The sequence below is a fragment of the Apodemus sylvaticus genome, chromosome 14, assembly GCF_947179515.1.
Source record: "Apodemus sylvaticus chromosome 14, mApoSyl1.1, whole genome shotgun sequence".
NCBI classification, from domain to species: domain Eukaryota; kingdom Metazoa; phylum Chordata; class Mammalia; order Rodentia; family Muridae; genus Apodemus; species Apodemus sylvaticus.
In genome coordinates this window covers 87,575,243-87,601,497 of record NC_067485.1, presented here as the reverse complement: position 1 = coordinate 87,601,497, position 26,255 = coordinate 87,575,243, and the positions used below count along the sequence as shown (strand labels likewise).

The following is a 26,255-nucleotide window of genomic DNA, read 5'->3' as shown; positions in this document are numbered from 1 at the left end:
CCATGGACTCTCAGTGGCATCACTAGATGTGTGGCCTTGTTGGAACAGACATGCCACTGGGGATGGATAGGCTCTGCAGCTTCAGACACTCAAGCCAGGCCCAATGGCTCACTCTCTCTTCCCGCTGCCTTTGCATCTGGATGTAGAGCTCTCAGCTCCTTCTCCAGCAGTATGCTGCTGGAGATGGTGGTGGCCATGCTCCCACCATGATGATGTTGGTCTAGACCTCTGAATTGTAAGCCAGCCCCAGTTTAATGTCTTCCTTTATAAGAGTTACTGTAGTCATGCTCTACACAGCAAAAGAAACCCTAAAACACCTAATAACAGAATATACTCTTCAATCTAAGTAGTAAATGGTGAACAAGAGATGACAATTGCTCTCTTGGTGGTACTTAAGTCTGGCTCTCACTGAGGTGATTTTCAGTTCCAAAATAGTTTATGAGGAAAAATTTATACTTTTTCCTGAATTTTTACTTAAAATAATAAAGTAAAATCAGTCTTTAATAATAAAGAGAAATGCCAGTCTTTTCCTACATTTTAAAAATCAAACCATGGCTCTCTAATATGTTCATTTATTTTTTAAGTAATTATGAATGCTCTTGAAATATTCATGTTAATTTGTGGACTAGTTTTTACCATTTTTCTTTTTACAATTCTGTGTCCCTAATTCCATCCCATGAAGAAAATACTTGATTCCATTAGCAGATGGACATTTGATGGTGGAGTGCTGCCTTTTAGTGGTATTTCTTCTCTTGATTTTTCTCCCAGCTTTTTAATCTTATGACTTGATTTTATAAAGCAGAAGGGGACTGTTAGAGATGGGGCATCTTTTTTTATTTCTCTGGAATTACATTTTAATTGCTCTTTTATATTATCATTAATTGTTTTGCTAGTATCAAGGTACTGAAGCAGAATCTTTTTAAAGTCTTTTTTTTTTTTAGTTGAATAAATTGTCACAGTGTAGGGTAAAAAGTCAATTATTATATGGGGATATGGCTCAGTGATCAAGAAAGACAGACTGCTCTGGCCAAGGACCCAGGTTCAATTCCTGGTACCCACATGGCAGTACACAACAATCTGAAAAAGGGTATGATGAGGTCTTCGAGCTTCCATGGGTACCAAGTGCAAACACAAAACATCCAAACTCATAAAAATTAAAAACATTTTTAAAGGTCAAATATGACTGGGTATGATACTGCATCTCTGCAAACTCCTATATTTAGGAGGTAGAGGCAAGAATATCAGTCCAAAGCCAGTCTCAACTACACAGTGAAATCTAAAGCCTGCTTGGACAATATAAGATAGTGTTACAATCTGACAAAACCAAATCTGCTCTTTCTGTATCCTGTAGATAAAAGAGACCTGGGTGTTAGATTCACAGAGGCCAGAAAGACTCTGCTGACACACATCCACCCTTGGCTTGTCTCATCTTTCTGATGAGTTTGGTACCACATTCCATGTTCCCCTAGCATTTTTCTGTTTTACAATTTGCCTAGAGAAAAAAGAAGCATATAAAATGTTATGGTGACAGTAGTAATAAGATTATAAAATAAGATTTTTTTTTAAAGATTTATTTATTTATTATATGTAAGTACACTGTAGCTGTCCTCAGACACACCAGAAGAGGGCGTCAGATCTCATTACGGATGGTTGTAAGCCACCATGTGGTTGCTGGGATTTGAACTCAGGACCTTTGGAAGAACAGTCGGTGCTCTTACCCGCTGAGCCATCTCTCCAGCCCATAAAATAAGATTTTAATACTTGGGTATTTCAGTCTGTTTTTCTTGTTATAACAGAATGCTATACAGAATGATCAACATGGCTAATAGAGGTTTGTTTAGCTTCTACTTCTAGAGGTTTGGAAGAAATCCAAAAAGAGGTTGTTGGCACTGGTAACCATGTGCTGTTCATCATAATGTGATAGAAGGACATGCACGTCAAGCTAGAGCAAGCCTGCTAATCTTCTACTTCTTTCTCTCTTCATTATTGTTGTCATGGGACAGTGAACTCAAGTAATCCTAATCATCCTCCAAAGGCCTCACCTCCAGACACTATCAACATATAGATTTGGGGACCAAGTTTCTCCCCAACCTAAAATACAGAACTTAGAAAACAAATGTGTCCAACAGGAAGCCAGAACATAACTGTATGACTTCCTGATGTCACCTACCTAACCTTCATTAAGATGGAAACTCATGTAAACAGAGATGGACACATATAGACACAGAAAGACGAGTTTATGGGCTCCTCTTGCTACTTCTTGTTCTTTAACAGCAACATGACATATCAATACTGGTCATTCTGCTTGGAGACTGCCTTTCTCAGAGAACACCAAGCATATTAGTCATAACCATTATCTGCCTCTGGCAACCACAATGTAGGCATACTGCCTATGGCAGATTGCCAGCCTGCTGCACTCCCACAGAGCTCATCAGGGTCCTCTGCTGGCTCTTGGAAACATCTCTGCATTCTGTCCATCTATCAAGCAGGATACTAGAGGCTTCATTCATTATACATGACCTAGAGCCTTCCAATATGGTCTCCTTTGTGCAAGAGGCATTCTGTATTACTTACAAGGAAAAACTCACTCAGCAGTTGGTGGATCATGGTCACCATCTCACCAGGTCTGAAGCTTTGGGAAGACTTAACTTTTCACATCTCCAAAAATCTGACCCATGGGCATGTCCTCACTGGCACCCATGGTCCAGCCATAGGGGCCAACTAAACAGCTTTCTTATAACTCTCCCAGCTTGCCAATTTGTGATTCGTTCTCTCCCTCTCCCTCCCCCTCCCCCTTCTTCTTTTTTTTTAAATGGAAAAGAACCACAAAGTGATAGATGTGCTAAAGGGCCGAACAAATCTGCCAAGAGTACACAAATGCATCTGCAATTTTACCATCAATGATTACTTTTAATTAAGTGGACTAAAAGCCAGGCAAGCAATCAGCTGTACTGATGTTTACTGGAAGTTCAATTTCTCTTTCATTACCAAGGCAGAATAAGCTGTCCCTGGAAGATTATTAAACATGGGACACAATTTGGTTAGATGACAACATAGAAGAAATGTCAGTCCTAACCACTTCGAGCCAAAGTAATTAGTCCTCTGAAGCCCTTTCTCTACAACAGAACAGCAAAATCTAACAGTGAAATGCTTGTTTTCCTTTAAGAATTGCAAGTATTATACAAAATAAACATTACTGTTTATTAAGATGGTCAACTTGATTGGATTATGAAACATTTTGGATACCAGGAAAACACACATTTGTGTATGTCCAAGAGGGCATATCCAGAAAGGATTAACCTAATAGAGAAGTTAAATAGAAGATCCTCCTGAAATGTGGACAGTATCATCCCATGGGCTGCATAGAAAGGGAGAAAATGCAAGAGCAGAGCCCCATCATTCCCTGCCCTCAGCTTCCTGGTCTTTTGAGAAGCGAGCAAGCAGCTGCTTCATGTTCCTATCACTAGACAGCTGCCTACGACCCATGATTTTCCTACCATGATAAACCACAGCCCTTAAGTCATGAACCAATGTGAATAGCTCCTTTATGTTGCTTCTTCTCAGGTAACAATGAAACCATTACAAACAATTCACCATGTGCATTCTAACCCCTTCTACACTGTCCTGTACAACACTCTTTAAGAAAGTTCCATTTTGTCTTTACACTAAAATCTTTAATGAAGCTTTTCACAGCCCCACATAAAATAGTTTCATAGAATGTATCAAAGCTCTTTTCTTTAACCTAATCCTCAGAACTCTCACACATTAAAAACTCATGTCAAGTCTTCAGAGAATGTTTGGAGAAGGCGGTATGCCATCAGCACAAATGCAGTGACAGTCACTCCTGTCAGCTCATTTTCGCAAAACAATACTACATATCATCCTATCCATGCATACAACATTCACATAAAACATCAGACAGAGGACACTTTTCTATGTTCATATATTATAGAAACAATCCACAGAGAATCTTACAATGGGCCACAGCTCGCCATCTCTAAGTGGCCCAAGAAGACAGATGTCTACTCAGCAGCCAGTGCGGAGGAGGCAGCCTGCATAGGTGAGACCAGCCCTGCAGATCAGAAGATCCTGTCTGGAGGCCTCTGGCAGAAGCCTTCCAGTTTCCGCCTCCAGATTGGGAACATCCTCTGCCACAGCACGCCATCTCCAAGTGGCACATGAAGCCAGTTATAGACCCAGCTGTGCGAAGGAGACAGCCAGCATAGTCTGTATCCAGAGTTAAGCAGGGCCACAGAGCTACAAACCCAAATACAACTACCAGAGAGTGGGTCTCAGCGCCATCTTTGCTCCTGTGACTGTGTAACAGATTGGTAGGCAGGAATCACCAGAGTAGAAGATCTGTACCAGGACTCCACCTGTACCCAGGAACTCAGCAGCACCACAGCAATTTGTGCCAGGGGAAAGCAGGTCACCCAGGGTTGCTGAAATAGGCCTGCAGGCACACAGGAGGGGCAAGCACCAGCCAGTAACAGCAGGAACAACTAAAACAAGAGCTAACCAGATGGTAAAAGGCAAACGTTGGAATGTTGTTAACAGTAATAAAGGCAATATGGCATCATCCGAACCCAATTCTCTCACAACAGCAAGTCTTGGATACCCAAACACACCAGGAAAGCAAGATTTGGATTTAAAATCATATGTCATGATGCTGATGGAGGGCTTCAAGAAGGACATAAATATCTCCCTTAAAGAAATACAGGGGAACACAAGTAAACAGGGAAAAGCCCTTGGAGAACTAAGAAAAACAAAACAAAATAGGTGAAGGAATTAAACAAAGTCATCCAGGATCTAAAGAAAGAGGTAGAAGCAATAATGAAATCACAAATGGAAATAACTTGAGATATAGAAAACCTAGGAAAGAAGTCAGGAGTCATGGATCTAAGCATCAACAAAATACAAGAGATAAAAGAGAGAATCTCAGATGCAGAAGATACCATACAAAGCACTGATACAACAGTCAAAGAAAATAAAAAAGGCTCCTGACCCAAAACATCCAGGAAATACAGGACAAAATGAGAAGACCAAACCTAAGGGTTATAGGTAGAGAAGAGAGTAAAGATTCCAACTTAAAGGGCCAGTAAACATCTTCAACAAAATTATAGAAGAAAACTCCCCGAACTTCTTCCCTAAAGAAAGAACTTCTTTAGAAAGTTCCTTTAAAGAAGGAACTTCTTCCCTAAAGAAAGAGATGCTCATGAACATAAAAGAAGCCTACAGAACTCTAAATAGATTTGACCAGAAAAGAAATTCCTCCGGTCACATAATAATTAAAACACCAAATGTACTAAACAAAGAAAGAATATTAAAAGCAGTAAGGAAAAAAGGTTATGTAACATATAAAGGCAGACCTATCAGAATTATACTGGACTTCTCACCAGAGACTATGAAAGTCAGAAGAGCCTGGACAGATGTGGAACACAAATGCCAACCCAGACTAGAAACCAAGATATTTCATGACAAAAACAAATTTACATAGTAGCTTTCCACAAATCTAGCCCTTCAAAGGATAATGAATGGAAAACACCAACAAAAGGAGGGAAACTACACACTAGAAAAAGCAAGAAATTAATCTTCTTTCAACAAACCCAAAAGAAGATAGCCACACAAACATAAAAATTACATCAAAAATAGCAGGAAGCAACAATCTCTGTTTATCAGTCAATAGAATTCACTCTATTGTAAAAGGTCACAGGTCACAAGTTCTCCTATGTTTAAATGTGTACTAGACCATAACATCAGTCTCTGGAAAGCTATAAAGTGCATGCAAAGATGGTGCTGTCTTCACTTTTATTCCTCACTTCTAGTGGATCATCTCCCTACAGGCTGTGAGGCTTACAGGGTAGAAGCCAGGGGTGGGGGGAATAAGAGGTGGGGGAGTACAGAGTGCATAAGAGGGGGGTTCCCACAAGGTTGTTTGTAAGAAAATCGATGCAACTGGGGAGAGTCATATTAAATAAAGTTAGTCTCAAAAGGACAAATGCTGTCCTGTTTTTTTCTTGTTTGTGGATCCTAGATTGTATATAGTCATATAAAGAGATGTATGCATATATTAAATAAAAGGAGAAGTAATGTTTAGGGAAACAAAAGGCTTAATTGGAACAAGGAGGGTTGAAGAAAGGAGGATTAGAAGAATAGGGCGGGGATAGAATATACTCAAGGTATGAAATATATCTTTAAGAAAATAAATACATTCAATGCTGAAAGGAGTTGTTATCTCTTGAAGTCAGTTGTCTCAGGGAGTCTAATCCCAGTAGTTAATTTAAAAATTCATCTGCTTACAACACCAGCATTGGTTTAAACACACATAACAATTAAGCAAGAAAGTGGCTACTGTGGTAAGACTGAGGATGTGATCAGAGTACCAAGCAAGCACCAGCAAGCAGGCCTGGACTCAAGACCAACTTAGATGTCTCTTACGGTGTTTCCTGATTCAACCTTAACAACTCAAATCATAGCTTATCTATTTCTGTTCATGAACCTCAGGATCAATGTCAATCAGAAAGCTGGCACATGTGAGAACGTTACCACCCACACCAGGAAGGAAGAAAGCAGAGAAGGGCCATTACCTGCCATGAGAAGTGTCCAGAAAACTGTCATGATACTGTGCCCACAAGTCAGAGTTGTATGTGTCCAAAGCCTGGGGAACAAATACTTCTGATTCATTATTTCTTTCTATAAACTAAATAACCGTGGCCTTTCCACAGCTTTGTAAAATCCTCACCCTGGCAGGGACTACATGGCTGGAGATTTCCTGAAATTGTATGCTACTCCACAGCAATGTAGTGACTGCTTTCTTTTGTCCCAAAGTATGACTGAGATCAGAGAGTTGCCCAAGACCTCTACCCACTAGTTCTCTCACCAAGTGTCCTCTGGACAGGCTAGTAGGGGACAGACAGCTGACGGCATGACACACTGCAATCATGCTGGAGCTGATTTCCAGCAGACCATGATATGAGAAACAAGTCAGCCTAGAGACAACACACTATGCCATTTGGTGAAATAGAAGCAAATAAAAATCCAAAATGGCATGCCATTCTACTGTGCAAGCTGTAAACAACGTTCATGAAATGTGCATAAAGTCCCAAGAAAGAGCATGGCCCACAGCAGCCTCTCCCAGAAAATGGTGTAGGGTTACCACATGCATGGAGCTGAAAGTACGTATGTCTGAATACTATTTTTACTCATTTATCTAAAAGTAATTAGGTACCAACTAGTTACCAGGTAGAGGGTCACAGTAAATGATGAATAAATATACCAGTAAGTGGCACAGCCACTGAGGGAAGTCAGTAATTCTATGGCAACAGCAGAGCTCAGAAGTAAGCTCAAATATGGATGGAGTGGCCAGGCCACCTAGGCAGAGGGAAAAGGTGGGGAACTTGGAGAATGCCACACCTGTGAGGATTAGGAGACTCATTTAAATGAGACACCTGCACTGGGCCTTGGCCAGAGTGTGTTTGGTGAAAGGGAGGACTAGTTAGACGTGGTTGGGAATCCATGTGAGGGGTGATGGGTCTAGGAAAAGTGGTCGGATTCAGAAACATCCTGATAGGATGAGCACGTGAGTATGAGAGAGGGGAAAACCTGACTGTGTCACAGAAGGTTGGGGAGAGAAAGAGGTAAGTTACAAACACTTTCACCAGCACAAGGGCATGTACGTGCTTATTCTACTAAAGCATGAAGTAGAATGAATACTGGTGACTAATGCTTCAATCAGAAATCATATCCTGTGTGCCTCCCACGTGTGACCCATGGGAAAGAAAGACATAAGAACAGGGGCAGAGTACCCAGAGCGAGAGATGGACCTAGCTCTCAAGGACTCCTGGATCAGATCCCGAGTCTCAGTGAATGGTGAGAACTATGAAAGCTGGCAGGTACACAGAAAGACACAGTAGTCTGTGGATACAAAAGGAGCTTTTGGATACAAAGCTACCAGGTTGCACTTCATGGCCAGGCCTGACAACAGCAAAAGCAATGATGTTGCTCACTAAGGAGCAGAGGTACTACATTGTACATTTGCAGGCATAGACCTGTCATTTGAAGGGGACTAGTCCACATATATAACTGACACAACCAGAAAGTCAACAGGCCTTATAATATGCCTCCTTTAAAAAATAAGGGTATTGGTGAAAATCAAAAAAAAAAAAAAATCACTCTGGACAAGAAAATGACTTAGAGGTGAAGGTGCTTGCCATGGAACCTGATGTTCAATTCTAGGACCTCATGTACAAAGATACAGTGGCAAACATCTGTAAACCCAGCACCCCTATCATGAGACCGGAAATAGAATCAGCAGGAAGCGTATGGGCCGGCTAGCCTGGAGTATGCATCACAGAAGATACCTGCCCTCAACATGGTAGCAGGAAACTGATACCCAACAGCTGCCCCCTAACCTCCACATACACACTGATATATGCACCCCCCCACTCATGTACTCTCCCTTATACACAATAATGAATGTCAAAAGAACACACTGACATAGTGGTGAACTCTAGGGAACTCATATCAAACCCAATTGAAAACTTGCTAAAGATGCAACTGCATTTTTTCTACTTAAAAAAAAAACTGATATAGTATTGAGATAAATGTTGTAAGCAGCACAATGTGGAACCCCTACCTGATCCCACTTGCCCAACCCCCATACCATGAGGATGCTTTCCATGAAGGTCCTGCACAGGCTCTTCTACCTTGTCAGTAACCAAGTGTCACACTGCTCTCTCTGACATTGGGCCAAAGGGTTTTCTGACAGAAGCATAAAGGAAGGACACAGGAAGGTTCAAGAAGACAGTGCATGGCAATTCCCACATAACCAAAGAAGAGGGGAGAAGGTCAGTTCCTCCTTATCCTTCATCCATGATGCTGGTCTTGAAATAAAATAATAGCCTTACAAATACAGAGGCAGGTCCTAGCAGCCAACCATTGGTCTGGGTGTGGGGTCCCCAATGGAGGAGCTGGAGAGTGGTCCAGAGGAGCTGAAGGGGTTTACAGCCCCATGGGAAGAAAAACAGTGTTGGCCACCCAGACGTCAGGACTCCCAGGGATAAACCATTAACCAAGGGGTACACATGGTTCCAGCCAAAAATGTGGCAGAGGAATGCCTTGTCAGGTATCAATGGGAGGAATGGTCCTTGTTGTTGTGAAGACTCAATAGATGCCCCAACAAAGGAAAATCGAGGGAGGGGGGTCGGGTGGAGGGACATATCCGTGGAGGCAGGGGGTGGGAGGAGCGGTTAGGGTCTTTAGGAAGGGGAGAAATCGGGAAAGGTTTTACCATTGATAATGTAAATGAAGATGATATTCAATAAATAAAAAAAAAGAAATTGGAGATGAGGATGATAAACAGAGGAGACTTGTAAAACTAAGTTGGGACATAGCTGATGAAATAAGTTTTCCCACCCATAAGATTACAAGTGCTACTAATATAGAAGTATTAGCCAAAGTATTAACAACAACAACAACAACAACAACAAATACAGGAAACCTGAGATTTCTCAGAAGACTTGTCTCAATCCCAGCGGTCACTACAGAACTCCTGAGAGACAGGATAAGCATCTCAATGTCGTCGCACATGTTGCTGATATCCTAGGAATATCTGACTTACCCAGAGCTATGCATGTGGAGAGGATGTGAACATGTATTATTAGTGTGGAAAACAGGGTATACGATGTTGCTTTTGAAATGAGCTAAGTGTGATGCTAGGTTTATGGTGGGTTCTCATTTGTGGGCAACATTAGGAACACTGAGGTTTCTAAAATACTGTACACCCTCAAACAACACTTGGCCAAAATGGAGAAGGCTTGATGTGTATGAAAACCCAGGTCTTGGAGATTCCCAAAGACATGCTGGCAGATGTACTTCCAGTTAAAACAGAAACAATTGATTAGGAAGTGGGGATTCTTAACAGTAACCCCACTTGGTTAAGGAGCTCTGAGAAGCTCCTGAGAGACCAGGCAAGGTCTGTTACCTGGAGTGCGTTTGACATCATCATGGTGTGGGGTAGAAATGTAGGACATTTGTGTAGAAATGCTTTCAGTTGTACTAGTTTGAAGTTGTATACAAGATGTACATAAGTTTATCCAAAAGAAACTTTGTACCGTTCAAAGTTTTCATACATTATTTGCTTTCTGAGTTATTTCCCAGTTAACCTTTTATCATTTATATAAATGGATATATAATATGTCCATGTTATACAAACATGGTTCAAACATTGTACCATCAAGCCTACTTCACTCTATTCTCTGCTGACTTTAGAGTCAGTTCAGATGTGTACAGGTGCTGTAAACACTTGTCACCTCAGCTAGACTGGCTGTGACACGCCTCAGGATCCCCTCTCTGCCGTCCCAGCTCTGGGGCTAGCCACGTGCAGCCCCATGCTAGCACATGGGTACCACAGGTATGAACGCAGGTCTACATACTTGCCCAGCGACCATGATACCCGTCGATTATCTCACCAGCAGTTATTTTTAGTGGAGGCTATGAAAACTGACTTTGTTAAATAGATAAAAGATTTTTTAGTGAGACTTCTACTTAAATGCTGTGGTAACAATACAGATTTTTTTAAAGCTCTCCAAATAGGTTTAATCCATGGAACAAAAATTAAACTTCTGTCCAGTTTTAAGCCATTGTAAATTTATATGAAGCCATCTTCCAAAAAAGCTGATAGAGATCCAGATATATCACAGAAGATGTGGTGAGAAACAGAAGTTAATAATTTCACTGGCAAATTTGAATTGAATTACATATTTATATATAAAACAGCAAATCAGTCAGTAGAGATTAGTCATCAGAATATTGTTTTGTTCATTATAGCCAAAGCACATCTGCACACATTCCTATACTAGCAACTGTTAGAAATCTCATAAAACCATACTATTTCTCCCATGAGGTTAACTAAGTTACCAAACAATGTATTGTGTGTAACTCAGCAACAAGACAACTGTCAGTGCCACTGAGAGGAGACTAGGAGTCTGTAGCAACCTTCAATTTGGCTGAACTAGTTATAAGTCATCAACCCAGATGCAAGCCTTACTTGAATGTGACTGCTGACCCACACACAGTTCCAATTTGTCCCGAGTTTTTTCTAAGCTAAATAACACATCTTATTTTTGGAAAGATTATTTCTGTTTGTAAAGTCTGAGGCTTTGAAAATATTTTCCAAAAAAAAAAAAAACTTAGATAAAGGAAATTAAAATACAGATAGTCCTAACTTTTCAAAAGCACATAGACACATTATCACACATACAACAATATGAGTTCTAACACAGCACAAGGTAGCAACCTCTGTGTAGATTCTTAGCACTATGGGAACTCAGTAGCCCCCTTAGCGGCAGGCATCACTGGTTCTTTTTCTGAGCTGAGATTGAGACCACAGGTTGATCAACACGATGTTTTCCTCAAGTACTCTCCACATTATTTTTCTCAGACAAGGGCTCTCAATGGGCCTCATTGGCAGCTCACCAATTTGGATAGACTAGCTGGTCAGAAAGCACCAAAATTTGCCTGTTCCAACTCATCAGCATTGGTTTGAAGCTATGTACCACTGCCCCTAGATTTTTATACGGCTGTGGAGACCCAAACTCAGACCATTTTTACATAGCAAGCACATTACAACTGAGCTATTGCCCTAAGCTCTCCACTGGTTCTTTTTGTTACTCTTTCTCAGCACCATAGGCACATGTCTCCAAGGAACCAGAGGCCTCCTCTGGGATGTGAAGTCAGTCATCCGAAAATTACTCAAGGCATTATTTAGAAATAAAATATTAGTTTCAGAAACTATACTCTAATTTCTAACATTATGCAAGGCCTGCTGCTTCGTTTTAAGGGCTTCTAGTCTGGGTTGACAGAAGATTGTTTTGCCAGAGGTGGTGGCACACACCTGTAATCCCAGCAGATATGGTGGTATACACCTGTAATCCCAGGAGATGTGGTGGCACACACCTGTAGTCCTAGCAGATGTGGTGGCACACACCTGTAGTCCCAGCAGATGTGGTGGCACACAGCTGTAGTCCCAGCAGATGTGGTGGTACACAGCTGTAGTCCCAGCAGATGTGGTGGCACACAGCTGTAGTCCCAGCAGATGTGGTGGTATACACCTGTAATCCCAGGAGATGTGGTGGCACACACCTGTAGTCCTAGCAGATGTGGTGGCACACAGCTGTAGTCCCAGCAGATGTGGTGGCACACAGCTGTAGTCCCAGCAGATGTGGTGGTACACAGCTGTAGTCCCAGCAGATGTGGTGGTACACAGCTGTAGTCCCAGCAGATGTGGTGGTACACAGCTGTAGTCCCAGCAGATGTGGGAGCACACACCTGTAGTCTCAGCAAATGTGGTGGTACACAGCTGTAGTCCCAGCATATGTGGTGGTACACAGCTGTAGTCCCAGCAGATGTGGTGGTACACAGCTGTAGTCCCAGCAAATGTGGTGGTACACAGCTATAGTCCTAGCAGATGTGGTAGTGCACACCTGTAACAGTAGCACTTATGATGTCCACCTACTTCAGCCTCTGAAGTTCACAATCAGTCTGGGCTACACAGTAAGTTTAAATCCAACAAGAACTACATAGTGAAACTTGTGTCATAATAAAAATGATAAAAATGTGAAAGAAATACTCTTTCATCTTTGCATCTATAATTCTGAAATCCACATATGAAGAGACAAGTATCATTTGTTGTACTTGTGAATACTTCATGTAGATATAACATTTAAAATCCTACCTTTTCAGGGTTGGGAATGTACTATGATGGTGAAATGTTTGTGGAATAGGTGAGATCCTAGGATTGATCCTCAATACCATCAAAAAGCAAATAAAAACCACGTTTACATACTCATTACAAGTTGAGAATCTCTGACACAAAATGCTTGGTCTAAGAAATGCTCTGAAGTTAGGTCACTGGTTTGAGTTTGAAAGTTTTCATATGCACAATATTTTGTGGATGGGAAATACGTATAAGCACAAAATTTGCTTATATTACATATATTATTCATATAGCCCAAAGATAATTTTACATGTATTTAAAAAACAGTGGGTATAAATTGAGGTTTTAGAAAAATGTGTCATCATTTTCGTCACCATTTGGAGGATCTGTGGTTGTCTGGTGTCACCATCATTTCTCTGTGCTACTGACAAGCAACAATTGTCTCATAATTACCTCAGGTGAGTATTTAGCAAAATAGGGCACACTATCAATCTCCCCCTGCAAAGGTTTTGTTTTATTTTTAAACAGAAAAGTGGCCACATATTTTGTTTGGTGAGAAGTATCAGAAGCAGCAGGGAATCAGCAAGAATCTTCTCCATGGTCAAGAAGGCAGCTGCCAAATGTGTGCTTACAATGTTTCCTCCAGAGGCATTGGTCTCATGAACAGGAATCTGATAGATGTGTCATTTAGTCACAAATGACCACTGTTCCAGTCCTTTAGTCAATTCATCTCACCTTCTCACCTTGCCATCGTTGGCACTCTTAAGTGTTAGCACTACCACTATTATCATGATCACCTCTTCTACCATATCCCATAAATGTAACTGGAGCCTCTGATGTGAACAAAGCACTATATCCACTTCCTCCTGCTGACAGAGTCTAGAGATGTGTGTGTGCTGCTGACGAAGCTCAGGCATCCTCCCCACGATACCACTGGACAGATGGAGTCCATCAATACCTTGTTCACTCTCATAACAAAACATCCTCAGGCAATAGTATGTGCCAACACTCATATCTGTCTTTTGTCTTTGTATTCCAAGCACTGTTGATGGCACAGGTGACACCCTATCCTTCCAAACACCTTCCATACCCATACCTGTGTTTACTGCTGCTAACGCCATGTTCAAGAAAGTGTTTTTTATACTAACTACCATGCATGAAAACTCTAGTCAGATGGGTGGACTCATGAACACATGTGACAAGACCACTTTCCTAAGGAATTAGAGGATAAACAGAATAGCCATCTAGGAATGATAGCAATCTTACAGCTGTCACCCAGTCAGCATCTTGGTGTGAGCAGCCACTGCCAGGATGAAATGTTTCTGAAACCAATTAGGAATGGCATCCTTGACAATTTATGACAGTAAGAAAGTTTTTTTCCTTTAGAGCAGTGGTTTGCAACCTTCCTAATACTGCAATCCTTTCATACAGGTCTTCATGTTTGTTTGTTTGTTTGTTTGTATTTGGTTTTTTGAGACAGGGTTTCTCTGTATAGCCCTGGGTGTCCTGGAACTCACTCTGTAGACCAGGCTGGCCTCGAACTCAGAAATCTGCCTGCCTCTGCCTCCCAGAGTGCATGGATTACAGGCGTGCGCCACTACCGCCTGGCTGGTCTTCATGTTTTAGTGACCCCCAACCATAAACTTATTTACTTGTTACGTCATAACTGTTAATATCACTGGTGTTATTAGCCTTAAATATCTGATATGCAGTATGTCTGATATGTACCCCAACCCCAGATAGGTGGTGACCCACAGGTTGAGAAACACTGCTTTAGAACAAGTTTGCTAAGGTTTTTTTTTCCTCTCAGAGCAAGTTCACTGTGCAATGACTTATCATGGCCCCACGCAATTATTCTTTGTGAGCATTCTTTATCCTTGTATGGACTGCCTTCCCAGCTGTATGCAGAAAGCTCAGTGTCTTTCCCAGTAACACTGATCATCCATGTTTCATTAGCATTCCATTTTCACTGACACCGGCCTTGGTAAATCTGTCAGTGTTGTCAACGTCAATACTGTTTTGGGATCGGGAGATTTATTTTCACCACACGTTTGAAATCTTGATGTAGTATCTTTCTGGATCTATGTTCCCCAGGCTGTTCTTCACCTCTTGGCCTCAGGTTATCTTTCCTCCTTAGCACTTAAGTATCTGGTAATATGGGCAGGGATCAACACCTTGCTACGCTGTGCCTTTTCTTACAACTTTTCACAATCATCCTGATAAATATACAATTTTTGTTCACTTTGTTTATGGTGATAGGTATCTATACTTGTTTCCATACTAGCATAGCTTTAAGTGGCAATAGGTGCACTAGAACACTGAAGGTCAAGAACTTCCTTCCCAGTTTTTTTGATTGTTTCTCTAGTTTTTGTTAACTTGGACCATCCATCACCTTTAGGACACAACTCCAGTGGATTATCCCACCTTGGCTTCAGGTTATGCTTGGTGGTCAGTCCACTATGAACTTAAGAAGTTTTATGCTTGTAACAGTGCACAGTTTCTCCAAATCTTAGCTCTCTGTGCACTACGGAAATGCTTTTTTTTCTTAAATTATCCATGGAAAAACATAGGTTCATTCCTTCTTCTTTTCTTCAACACTTCCCATAGCAGCTTTATACCATATATTAGAATTTAATCACGTAATGGTTAAGGTTCATGGGCCTTGTTTTCCTAGGGGGCATCCCAGGGAATTTATTATTGGCATGCCTGGACTTCATATATGCCATGTTGTCACTCCCTGTGAATACTCAGTGGGAGAATGCATGAGTGTCAAGAACAGGGACACGGAAAGTAAAGGAGAATGGGTCACTATGTCCACTATTAGATACTAAATGAACTACAAATCATGTCCCTATATATTGACTGCAACTTGTCATATGAGGAAGAAAGGAAATACAGAGCAAATTGATGCATTCTCACATTCTCTAATGGCACCTATACCCACCAAAGAGGTGTTGGTCTGGTGTTTAGTTCCCAAGTCACAGATGGAAATAAATAATAGAGAATGTGTGTGTGTAAATTAAGAAATGTGAAGAGAAAAGACAATCAAATTCTTAGTATTCTGAAGTTTTCTGTAAGGTCTATGCTGTTTTCTTATTCAAATGCTCTTAAGAATAGATGTGTCTCTTTTGTTACCCTGTTGTATGGAGGGTTATGAAAATCTGCATAAGGTATAGGAGGATGTTATTTACCACATCAGGGCCAGGACCCAATGCCATTCCTCTACTGGTTTCCAGACTGCTCCAAGGTACTGTGAAAAGACTTTGCCCTGAGAGGGTAAACTCAGCCAAGCATACTACGGAGGTCTGAGATATCTCTGGCCCTGGAAAATTGTCTTCCAGAGAGGTACAAAGATCAGACCACCAGAGAAGCAGCATATTAATCTACTCTGCTCAGAAAAGGAGAGGTAGTACCATAAGACTGAGGGTACCCTGACACTCGAGAGAGACATTGAACCAACTTCAGGGAAGGGCACAGTTGGGTCCTCTGTGAACAGCCATTTTTCTTTTCTCAGTCAAAACTTAGAAAAGAAAGTAAATATATTTCTAGAGATTGTATCACTTGGACACTTAGTTTGTAGGCAGGAATTGAATTGTCAAGTCGTGTGTTATTTCCTATCAGTTGCAACAACTAAGAAAGAAATTTATGTTGTAAAAGCATAGAAAACCATTGCACTTAGCACTTGATAATCACATTTGCTCACTGAACATAGAACCTGACATCATATTCTACTATGTTCCAGAGAATACATGGTGTTCTTACTGAAAATAGTTCAGGATTATACACAGATATTTTGACTCATAAAATGATAAACCTTTCCCATTTGATCCACTATCTTTAATTTCTAAAGGAAAATAGAAAAATCTAGTTAGGGAAAGGGGGTTCAAAGGTGGGCAATAGTGTCAGAGATAGCCCCTGCTCCAGTTAGGGGTCCCACATGAAGTCCAAGATGAACATCTGTTACATATGTGTAGGGGACCTAGGTTCATTCCATGCGTGTCTTTTGTTGGTGGTTCAGTATCCACGGGCCCCTATAAGCCAAGGCCATGTAATTCTGTAGGTTTTCTTATGGTGTCCTTGACCCCTCTGGCTCCTACAATCCTTCCTCCCCACTTTCTACAAGAATCCCTGAGCTACACCTAATGTTTGGCAATGGGTCTCTGGGCTGATTCCCTTCACTAGGCTGCCTTGTCTGGGCTCAAGAGGAGAAGCTGCCCCTAGTACTACAGCAATTTGACATGCCAAGGCAGATCGATATTCATGGGAAGGCTTCCCTTCTCTGAGGAGAAAGGGAGGAGGGAGGGGGAGCTAAGATGAGAGTGGCTGGGAGGGTAAGAGGGAGGGGCTAGGAGGATAGAAGGGAGGGGAAGCTGTGGTTGGGATATAAAGTAAATAAACTAACTTTTATTAGTTTTATTAGACACATGCCAGATCTAGTGTCTCTGTCTGCTGCCCATGGGTCAGAATGTAGATCTTAGCTACCATCCCAGTGCCATGTCTGTCTGCTGCCCATGGGTCAGAATGTAGACCCTACCTACTGCCCCAGTGCCATGTCTGCCTATATGACACCATGCTCCCTGCCATGGTGAAAGGGGAACAAACCTCTGAAACCTAAGCAAGCCCCCAATTAGGTGTGTTATTTTGTAAGTGCTGTGGTGTCTCTTCACGGCAATAAAACAGAGGCTAAAATAGAGTCCAAGTTCAAAGTCAGACTGAGCACATGTCAAGACTCTGTGTTTCAAACATGTGAAAGATCTGTATGACAAGAACTTCAAGACTCTGAAGAAGGAAATGGAAGAAGACCTCAAAAAATGGGAAAACCTCCCATGCTCATGGATCGGTAGAATCAATATAGTTAAAATGGCCATTTTGCCAAAAGTAATCTACAGATTCAATGCAATACCCATCAAAATCCCAACTCAATTCTTCACAGAGTTAGAAAGAGCAATTATCAAATTCATCTGGAATAACAAAAAACCCAGGATAGCTAAAACTATTCTCAGCAACAAAAGAAATTCTGGGGGAATCAGTATCCCTGACCTCAAGCAATACTACAGAGCAATAGTGTTAAAAACTGCATGGTATTGGTACAGTGACAGGCAGGAGGATCAATGGAACAGGATTGAAGATCCAGAAATGAACCCACACATCTATGGCCACTTGATCCTCGACAAAGAGGCTGAAAACATCCAATGGAAAAAAGATAGCCTTTTCAACAAATGGTGCTGGTTCAACTGGAGGTCAGCATGCAGAAAAATGCGAATTGATCCATCCTTGTCTCCTTGTACTAAGCTCAAATCCAAATGGATCAAGGACCTCCACATAAAGCCAGACACTCTGAAGCTAATAGAAAAGAAACTGGGGAAGACCCTTGAGGACATCGGTACAGGGAGAAAGTTTCTGAACAGAACACCAATAGCGTATGCTCTAAGAGCAAGAATTGACAAATGGGACCTCATAAAATTACAAAGTTTCTGTAAGGCAAAGGACACCATCAAGAGGACAAATAGGCAACCAACAAATTGGGAAAAGATCTTCACCAATCCTACATCAGATTGAGGGCTAATATCCAATATATATAAAGAACTCAAGAAGTTAGATTCCAGAAAACCAAACAACCCTATTAAAAAATGGGGTACAGAGTTAAACAAAGAATTCTCACCTGAAGAACTTCGGATGGCGGAGAAGCATCTTAAAAAATGCTCAACATCATTAGTCATTAAGGAAATGCAAATCAAAACAATCCTGAGATTTCACCTTACACCAGTCAGAATGGCTAAGATTAAAAATTCAGGAGATAGCAGGTGTTGGAGAGGGTGTGGAGAAAGAGGAACACTCCTCCACTGCTGGTGGGGTTGCAAATTGGTACAACCACTCTGGAAATCAGTCTGGCGGTTCCTCCGAAAACTGGGCACTTCACTTCCAGAAGATCCTGCTATACCACTCCTGGGCATATACCCAGAGGATTCCCCACCATGTAATAAGGATACATGCTCTACTATGTTCATAGCAGCCCTATTTATAATTGCCAGATGCTGGAAAGAACCCAGGTATCCCTCAACAGAAGAGTGGATGCAAAAAATGTGGTATATCTACACAATGGAGTACTATTCAGCCATTAGAAACAACGAATTCATGAAATTCTTAGGTAAATGGATGGAGCTAGAGAACATCATACTGAGTGAGGTAACCCAGACTCAAAAGGTGAATCATGGTATGCACTCACTAATAAGTGGATATTAACCTAGAAACCTAGATTACCCAAAACATAATCCACACATCAAATGAGGTACAAGAAGAAAGGAAGAGTGGCCCCTTGTTCTGGAAAGACTCAATGAAGCAGTATTCAGCAAAACCAGAACGGGGATGTGGGAAGGGGTGGGTGGGAGGACAGGGGGAGAGAAGGGGGCTTACGGGACTCTTTGGGAGTGGGGAAATCATTTGAAAGTTAAATAAAAAATATATCGAATAAAAAAAAGAAAAAAAATATTAAAAAAAAAAAAAAGACTCTGTGTTTCAAGAAAACACATGAGCAGCAGCAACTAAATCAGCCCAGTGACCACGTGTCACATTGCCCCTTCTGCTAAGTTAATACCACCTAAAATAGTGATGAAAACAAAGTATCCTTGGAGATGACTGAACCAAGATCCTTTTTGGTGATGGTCCAAGACCCACAATGAAAACCTCACTAGCAAGAACACATTTTCATGAAGAACAAATTATGCAGTCAATATTATCCATGTGGACCACATGTTTGTGACTTTTTTGGTGACTGTGCTGCTATTTAACAGCACTCCTGAATCTTAAACATTTATATTCAAAGGACAATTTAAGGATTACTATATCCAGTTCTCTAACTCATCGGTGGACTAATCTGAGGTCCTGAGAAAAGTGCTTTGGTGAAGGTTGTGTGGTGGCTGACCATCAGCAAGACTGGGCTCAAACTTAAGACTCTAAACACTCGGCCCCCACCAAACATGATGCTCCTTCTTCTTAATACCTACTCTTAGGAACATAAATCAAACCCGTATTTTAAAGTGATCTTGGAGGAGGATAATTATGATAATCCTGCTGCACTATACAAGTGTAAGTATGTTTTGTGTTTCAAGGTCAAGCACAAAGGTCAGGTTATTCAGAGAGCACATATGGCACACTGCTTCTAAAGCATAGACACTAGACTCTTGCCAATAACATGATTTATCATCCATTTAAAGTAGTGACCGTCATAATTTCTAGTTTGACAAGATTAAAAGTGTTTTATACTTTGAAAAAATTCAATTTCACAAGCCTTTAATCTGGTTAATAATACAACAAAATCTAGAGAATCACGCGTTTTCTTACCTAAAAAAAAATATTTGTACTGGTTAAATTTCATTGTCAACTTCACTGGAAATGGGATTACCTATAAACCTCCTGGGCTGCATGGAAGGGTATCTGCAGTCAGGTTTAACTGAGGAGAAAAGGAGATATGTGCGGAATGACAGTGGCACCAGCTAATGGGCTGGGTCTCCAGGCTGAACACGAGAAGAAAGAACTGGCTGGGCATTAGCGTTCATCTCTCGTCCTCCTGACTGCCGATGCACTGTAACCTGCTGCCTCATGCCCTTTTATCATGCCTTCCTGCCCCAAGGAAGTGTATGCTCAACCTGTGAGCCAAGATCAACTCTTCCTTCTCTAAGCCGCTGTCATCAAGTGCTCCATCACGGCAACTAGGACGGTAACTAACATACTCTTCCTGTCAAGATTTTGAGGAAGCTCTATTTTTAATTTTTAAAAATTCTTTGATAATTTCAAACATCTGTATAATGTATTTTGGTTGTTTTTATCCTCCTGCTCCTCCCTCATCTTCTTCCCCCTCAAGCAGCTTCTTCCAAACAAATTCCCTGCCACTTTCATTTCTATGACATGCTGAATTTAATTAAGGCTGGAACACAGTCTCTTCTATAAAAGTAAAGCACAGCCTCTACTTTTGAACACTGAACCTCCTCTTATCATGGAGTACACATGCATTACCTGCAATAGAAGCCCACCAGAGGTGGGCACAGGGCAATGAAAAGTATGTTACAACTTTCAAAGACCAATATGTTGTCAACACTTCTTCCAGTTAGTGTTGATAACTTGAGAGGCCGGAGTGACTGACAGCCAGTGCCAGTTACTGATGATGCTGATCAGGTAATTCTCCCTTATAGCTATTTATACGGCTTGGCTTTTCACACTCTGCATCTCCATACTGGCTAGAGTAACTTATGATCAATAGTGAACAATGTTGCTCCCAGCAAAAGCATCTGAGGATATTCACCCCCAGGCTGTGAGATCTTCACAGTGCTCAGAACTCCTCATGTGCTACCATACTGCTCAACACTTCAGAAAACCAAGGGTTTTTATTTCCCTTTCCTTTACATTTTTTCTCTTTCATGCTTTTCTTTCTTTCTCTCTTTTTTGCTTCCTTCCTTCCTTCCTTCCTTCCTTCCTTCCTTCCTTCCTTCCTTCCTTCCTTCCTTCCTTCCTTCCTTTCTTTCTTTCTTTCTTTCTTTCTTTCTTTCTTTCTTTCTTTCTTTCTTTCTTTCTTTCTTTCTTTCTTTCACAACAGGATCTTATTATGTAATGTATAGCTGGCCTGAAATTCATTCTATAGACCAGATAGGACTTGCACAAAGAGATCCAGCTGCCTTTGCCTCCCATAGTGTTATGATTAAAGGTATGTGCTTCTATATCTGGCTTTGTTTCTTAAAGCACATTTTCTTCCATGGGACAAAAAGTAGAGATAAAATGAAACCACATATTCAGGGACATGAATACTTACTTCATTCTACTCCCAAATTAAACGTTTTTATACACGCCAATGAAAACTGAGTGCTGAAACCTGAAAATCATGCCAAGTCCATATCTTCCTATATAGCATTCTAACAACTCAGGTAAGAATTAATCTGGAGAGAACCAGAAATATATTTTTTTGAAGTAACCAATCTAGAAAATTCAAGAGAATTCATTCTTACATGTAAGAGTGAAATAAACTCATTATAGAAAACTGAAAGCCTATTCTTTTTTTTTTTTTTTTTTTTTTTTTTTTAAAGACAGAGTTTCTCTGTATAACTGCCCCGGCTATCCTAAAATCCACCTTTAAGGCCAGGCTGGTCTGCCCTCCGAGTGCTGAGATGAAAAGCGTGTACCACCACACCTAAGCTGAAGCCTGTCCTTATGCTCCTACTAAGCACGTAACTAAGTACTAAGCACCTCCCCTTTCAGTTGCTCCATTAGAACAGCTGTATAGTACAACTGACATGACCCAGTACCTCCGGATTGCCACAGTGAGGGCCTCTGGTGAGCTGGCACAGGGACAGATGACCTCCTGTCGAAGGCCTTTACTCTGGAAGACATTGAGAAACGCGTCACAAGAAGAAATAGACCCTGGAGGGAAAGAGGGACAATGGTCAGACAAGTGTAACAGTGTGCCTGACTTAAAATTTTCCCATAATAGCAAAATAATTTTGAAGTTAGAATTCAGACATAAACAGAGTAAGACAGTATGGAGAAACAAAACATTTACTACAATTTATTATTTATGTTATAGTAAAAGATAATATTTGCAAGCCTTTAGAAAAAGAATTTTAAAACTACAACTTCTTCATGTAAGACATTTTTGCTGACTGATGAATTTACTTTATTAAATACCTGAAACCTGGACTACAACTTTCAATATGCAAGTTCCAGAAAAATGTGTCAATCTATACAAAGAAAACTTCTCTTAAATGAATTTGCATTAATTACTAAAACTCTATGAAATATGCCTTTCAAATATGAATTTACTTTAATTTATGCAAGATGATCTGAGGTGATGTGTATTAAAAGTAATTAATTAGTTCATAGTTTATACAGTTGCTTGAAAATTGAAGGAATCATTTATAAACTAAGTTATCTGTTTCTACTTCACTGTCACCCACCAGTCATCAGGAAAGCGTAGTCTGCTTTAGTTTACAAATATATAGCTAAGCATAGTTTGCAGATGAGATTAGAAACCATCTTTCATTCAATACTCTTCTGACTCAAGGCTTCTGATGTTATAGACTACTATCAAAAAAACAAGCTATTTCAGAACATATAAAAGGCATTTTATGAAAATGCTAGTTTATTTTATCTGATCTTTAAAGTATTTTATAATGAAGTTGTGTTAAAAAATGAAAATTTACTGATCAATGATATAACTACAGTAGACCATAAAATAGTGCTTCCTGAGCTTTTATTCTATGCCAAAGAACTAGACATGCGGATTGACCCATTTTATCCTCAAGTATTATGATCTGACTACCACTGCACAGCTGAGAAAACAAAATTCAAAAAGCAACTGTCTCTATAGAACATGGGTGTTTCTTTGACTCAGGCCTGCAGACTATGAACACCTCATCCTTAACCATTGCTATCCTGGTCTTTAAGGAGGACACTGCTTGGTTATTTTAGGGAAGTCTCAGCCAAGATACAGATTAGAAAAATTAAAGCATTAAAGTGACAAGAAAGACAAGTGGAAAACAATGATCTTTGAGACTTTCCCATCTTAGAATCTACAATTGACGCTTCACTTACAGGGATTTGCTCCATCAGCCACTATTAACATGCGCAGGGAGGACAGGTTGACATCTCTCTGATCTCTGTGTGCTACAAGTGCCCAGTGCATGTCTCTTGATTTCACACAAGCCACTTTTGCTACAAAGGAAATAGAAGTTATCATATGTCAATACCAGATTATGTGGAGCTGAAAAAGACAGGTAATTGTGATTTGTGGGGAATGGTGAATTATCTTGTCACCAAGTCGCCCAACAGCCCACGAGAGACCAACCTTTATACTGGCAGACCTTCTGGATCCAGGAGAGGGGGTTTACCTTCATCAGCGAGTATGGGATGCTGATGACGTGCATCATGTTCATGACACTCTGAAACCAACGGATGAACACGAGAGGTAAGCAAAGAGGTGAGGGAACAGGAGGAGGGGCTTGCTGTTCTGATGCAGGGAAACATGTAAGCCAAGGATCAGCAGGCAGCAGAAATAAACATGAGCACTTCGAGGAGGTACTGAGGTAGACTAACACAAGAGGAGCTTTCAAGGACGAGAAGATGGCTGACTCAAGTTAGACTCAGTATTATTAGGGTATACTCTGGTATAATCCTTTAAAACAAAGTGACCTCTTGGAAGCCTGCATATCCTCTCTGTTCCTCAAGTTTAAGTCCAAGTCTTCTTGTTAAAATCTTGTATTAAAAAGAACCCCCAATAGGCATTTTTCAAAAGCTGATGCATGGGGTTGGGGAGATGGCTCAGTCAGTAAAGTGCCTGCTAGGTAAGCATGAGAACAGAAGTTCTGATCCTCCAACCCCACGTAAAAAGCTCTGCATTATGCCATGTGTCTCATTAACAGCAGCACCCGGGGGAGCAAGGCGGCACAGACATGGAAAACCTGACGCTCATTAGCCAGCCAGCCTAACCCAATCACTGAGCTTCCACTTCAGAAAGATCCTGTCTCCAAAACACAAAGACATCAGACATTTATCTTTGGCTTCTACACACACGTGCATAGGAACCTGCATAAGTACATATACCACATGCACAGACACATAGAGCACAACATATACACCACACGTATCCAAAATAAGATGACAATATAGAAATCTTTAACACTGATGAAAAAATGCTCATCATTGCAAACCAGGGAAATGCAAGTCAAAACTACAATGAGTCACTCTCAGAATGGTTATTACCAAAAACTCAAAACGTTTGTGAATACTCAGAGAAGGGGTAATCTCAAAGAAACTTGGTGGGAATGCACATTAGTATAGCCATAGTGCAAAATGGTTTGAAGATGGCAACATATAAAACCCTGAAAACAAACAATAATAACTAGAAAACTACAGTGTGATCCACCAGGATGACTACTGGGTACATTTACAGAGGAACTGAAATCAGTATGTTGAAGATATCACACTCACGAGCTCATTATAACCCTCTCTGTAATAGCCATGATATACATTTAGCCTAGGTATCTATCAATAGAAGAATAGATAGGAAACATGATATATATACACAGTGGAATATTTTGAAGACAAAAGAATGAAACCCTGCCATGTACTGTAATATGGATATAATTGAAGGATACTATGTTAATCAATGTTAATCAGACAGGCATAGGAAGACAAAATAATGCATGGTGTGATTATATGTAGAAGCTAAAATGTTGATCTCAAAGACGAGGTGAATGGAGTAGTAGTATTGTGAGTTCAGATGGGATGAAGAGATGGTGAATACACACAAGGTTCAGCTAGATGGGAATATCAACCTCTAATATCCTTCACTTAATCTTCACCAAATGACCAAGAAGTGATAACTTCTCAACTTCTATATTACAGTAGGATAACAAAGGTGGACAAGACTGATAGCTTTGGAGTAACTACCAGTGAAATTCTGAATGCTTTTGGAATAGTAATGATACATGATCCATGGCAACTACTCTGCTCTCAACCTAGCACATATTACATGTACCGAAAGGTCACCTGTAATTGTTAATTACAAACAAATATATAACATTTTATAGTCTTTCATTTTACAAGTTTGATTCCTTTTCAAAGAAGAGTATAATAGTTGTCTCCAAAATTGAATTTGCTAGTTTATAGACTGTAAGAAATGCAACTTTAGAAAGGTATCGGAACCACAGTCTTCCTTCCAGCCTTGCCAATGTAGATTGTGACTCTTAAACAATTCCACAAAGTGGATGATAAAATCTGACTATAAAAATGGTCAATGAACATAGGATGTGATTAAGACTTAGATCTTTTTGGCGATTCCTCAGAAAATTAGACATAGTACTACCTGTAGACCCAGCTATACCACTCCTGAGGATATACCCAGAAGGTGCTCCTACATGTTCATTGCCCATAAGGACACATGCTCCACTATGTTCATTGCTGCCTTATTTATAATAGCCAGAAGCTGGAAAGAACCCAGATGTCCCTCAACAGAGGAATGGATACAGAAACTGTGGTATATATACACAATGGAGTACTATTCAGCTATTAAAAACAATGAATTAATGAAATTCTTAGGCAAATGGATGGAACTAGACAGTGTCTTCCTGAGCGAGGTATCCCAGTCACAAAAGAATGTACATGGTATGCACTCACTAATAAGCGGATGCTAGTCCAAAAGCTCAAAATAAATAATTTATAATTCACCCAGCACAGGAAGCTCAAGAAGAAGGAGGACTTAAGTGAGGGTACTATGGTTCCTCTGAGAAAGGGAACAGAATACTCACAGGAGCAATAAAGGAGGCAATGTGTGGAGCAGAGTCTGAAGAAAAGGCCACCCAGAGACTGCCCTCAATGGGGATTCATCCTATAAACAGTCACCAAATCCTGACACTACGACAAGAAGTGTGTACCAAAAGGAACATGCCATGGCTATCTCCAGAGGGGCCCTGCCAGAGCCTTACAAATACAGAGGCAGAAACTAGCAACCAACTAATGGGGGACTAATGGATCCCCCATCAGAGGATCTGGAGGG

The 26,255-nt window shown here is 40.7% G+C and overlaps 1 protein-coding gene across 2 annotated transcripts in view; it reads right to left on the bottom strand.

Moving 5' to 3' along the window:
• The window catches only part of Dip2c (disco interacting protein 2 homolog C), a 409,010-nt gene that overhangs the window by 80,585 nt on the left and 302,170 nt on the right, over nucleotides 1-26,255 (bottom strand). For both annotated transcript variants that reach the window (XM_052157069.1, XM_052157070.1), the window contains 3 exons: nucleotides 23,547-23,640; nucleotides 23,294-23,413; nucleotides 22,009-22,123 (listed from right to left, as the gene is read on the bottom strand). In XM_052157069.1, the coding sequence (XP_052013029.1) occupies nucleotides 22,009-22,123; nucleotides 23,294-23,413; nucleotides 23,547-23,640 (329 nt within the window). The remainder of the gene's footprint in view (nucleotides 1-22,008; nucleotides 22,124-23,293; nucleotides 23,414-23,546; nucleotides 23,641-26,255) is intronic.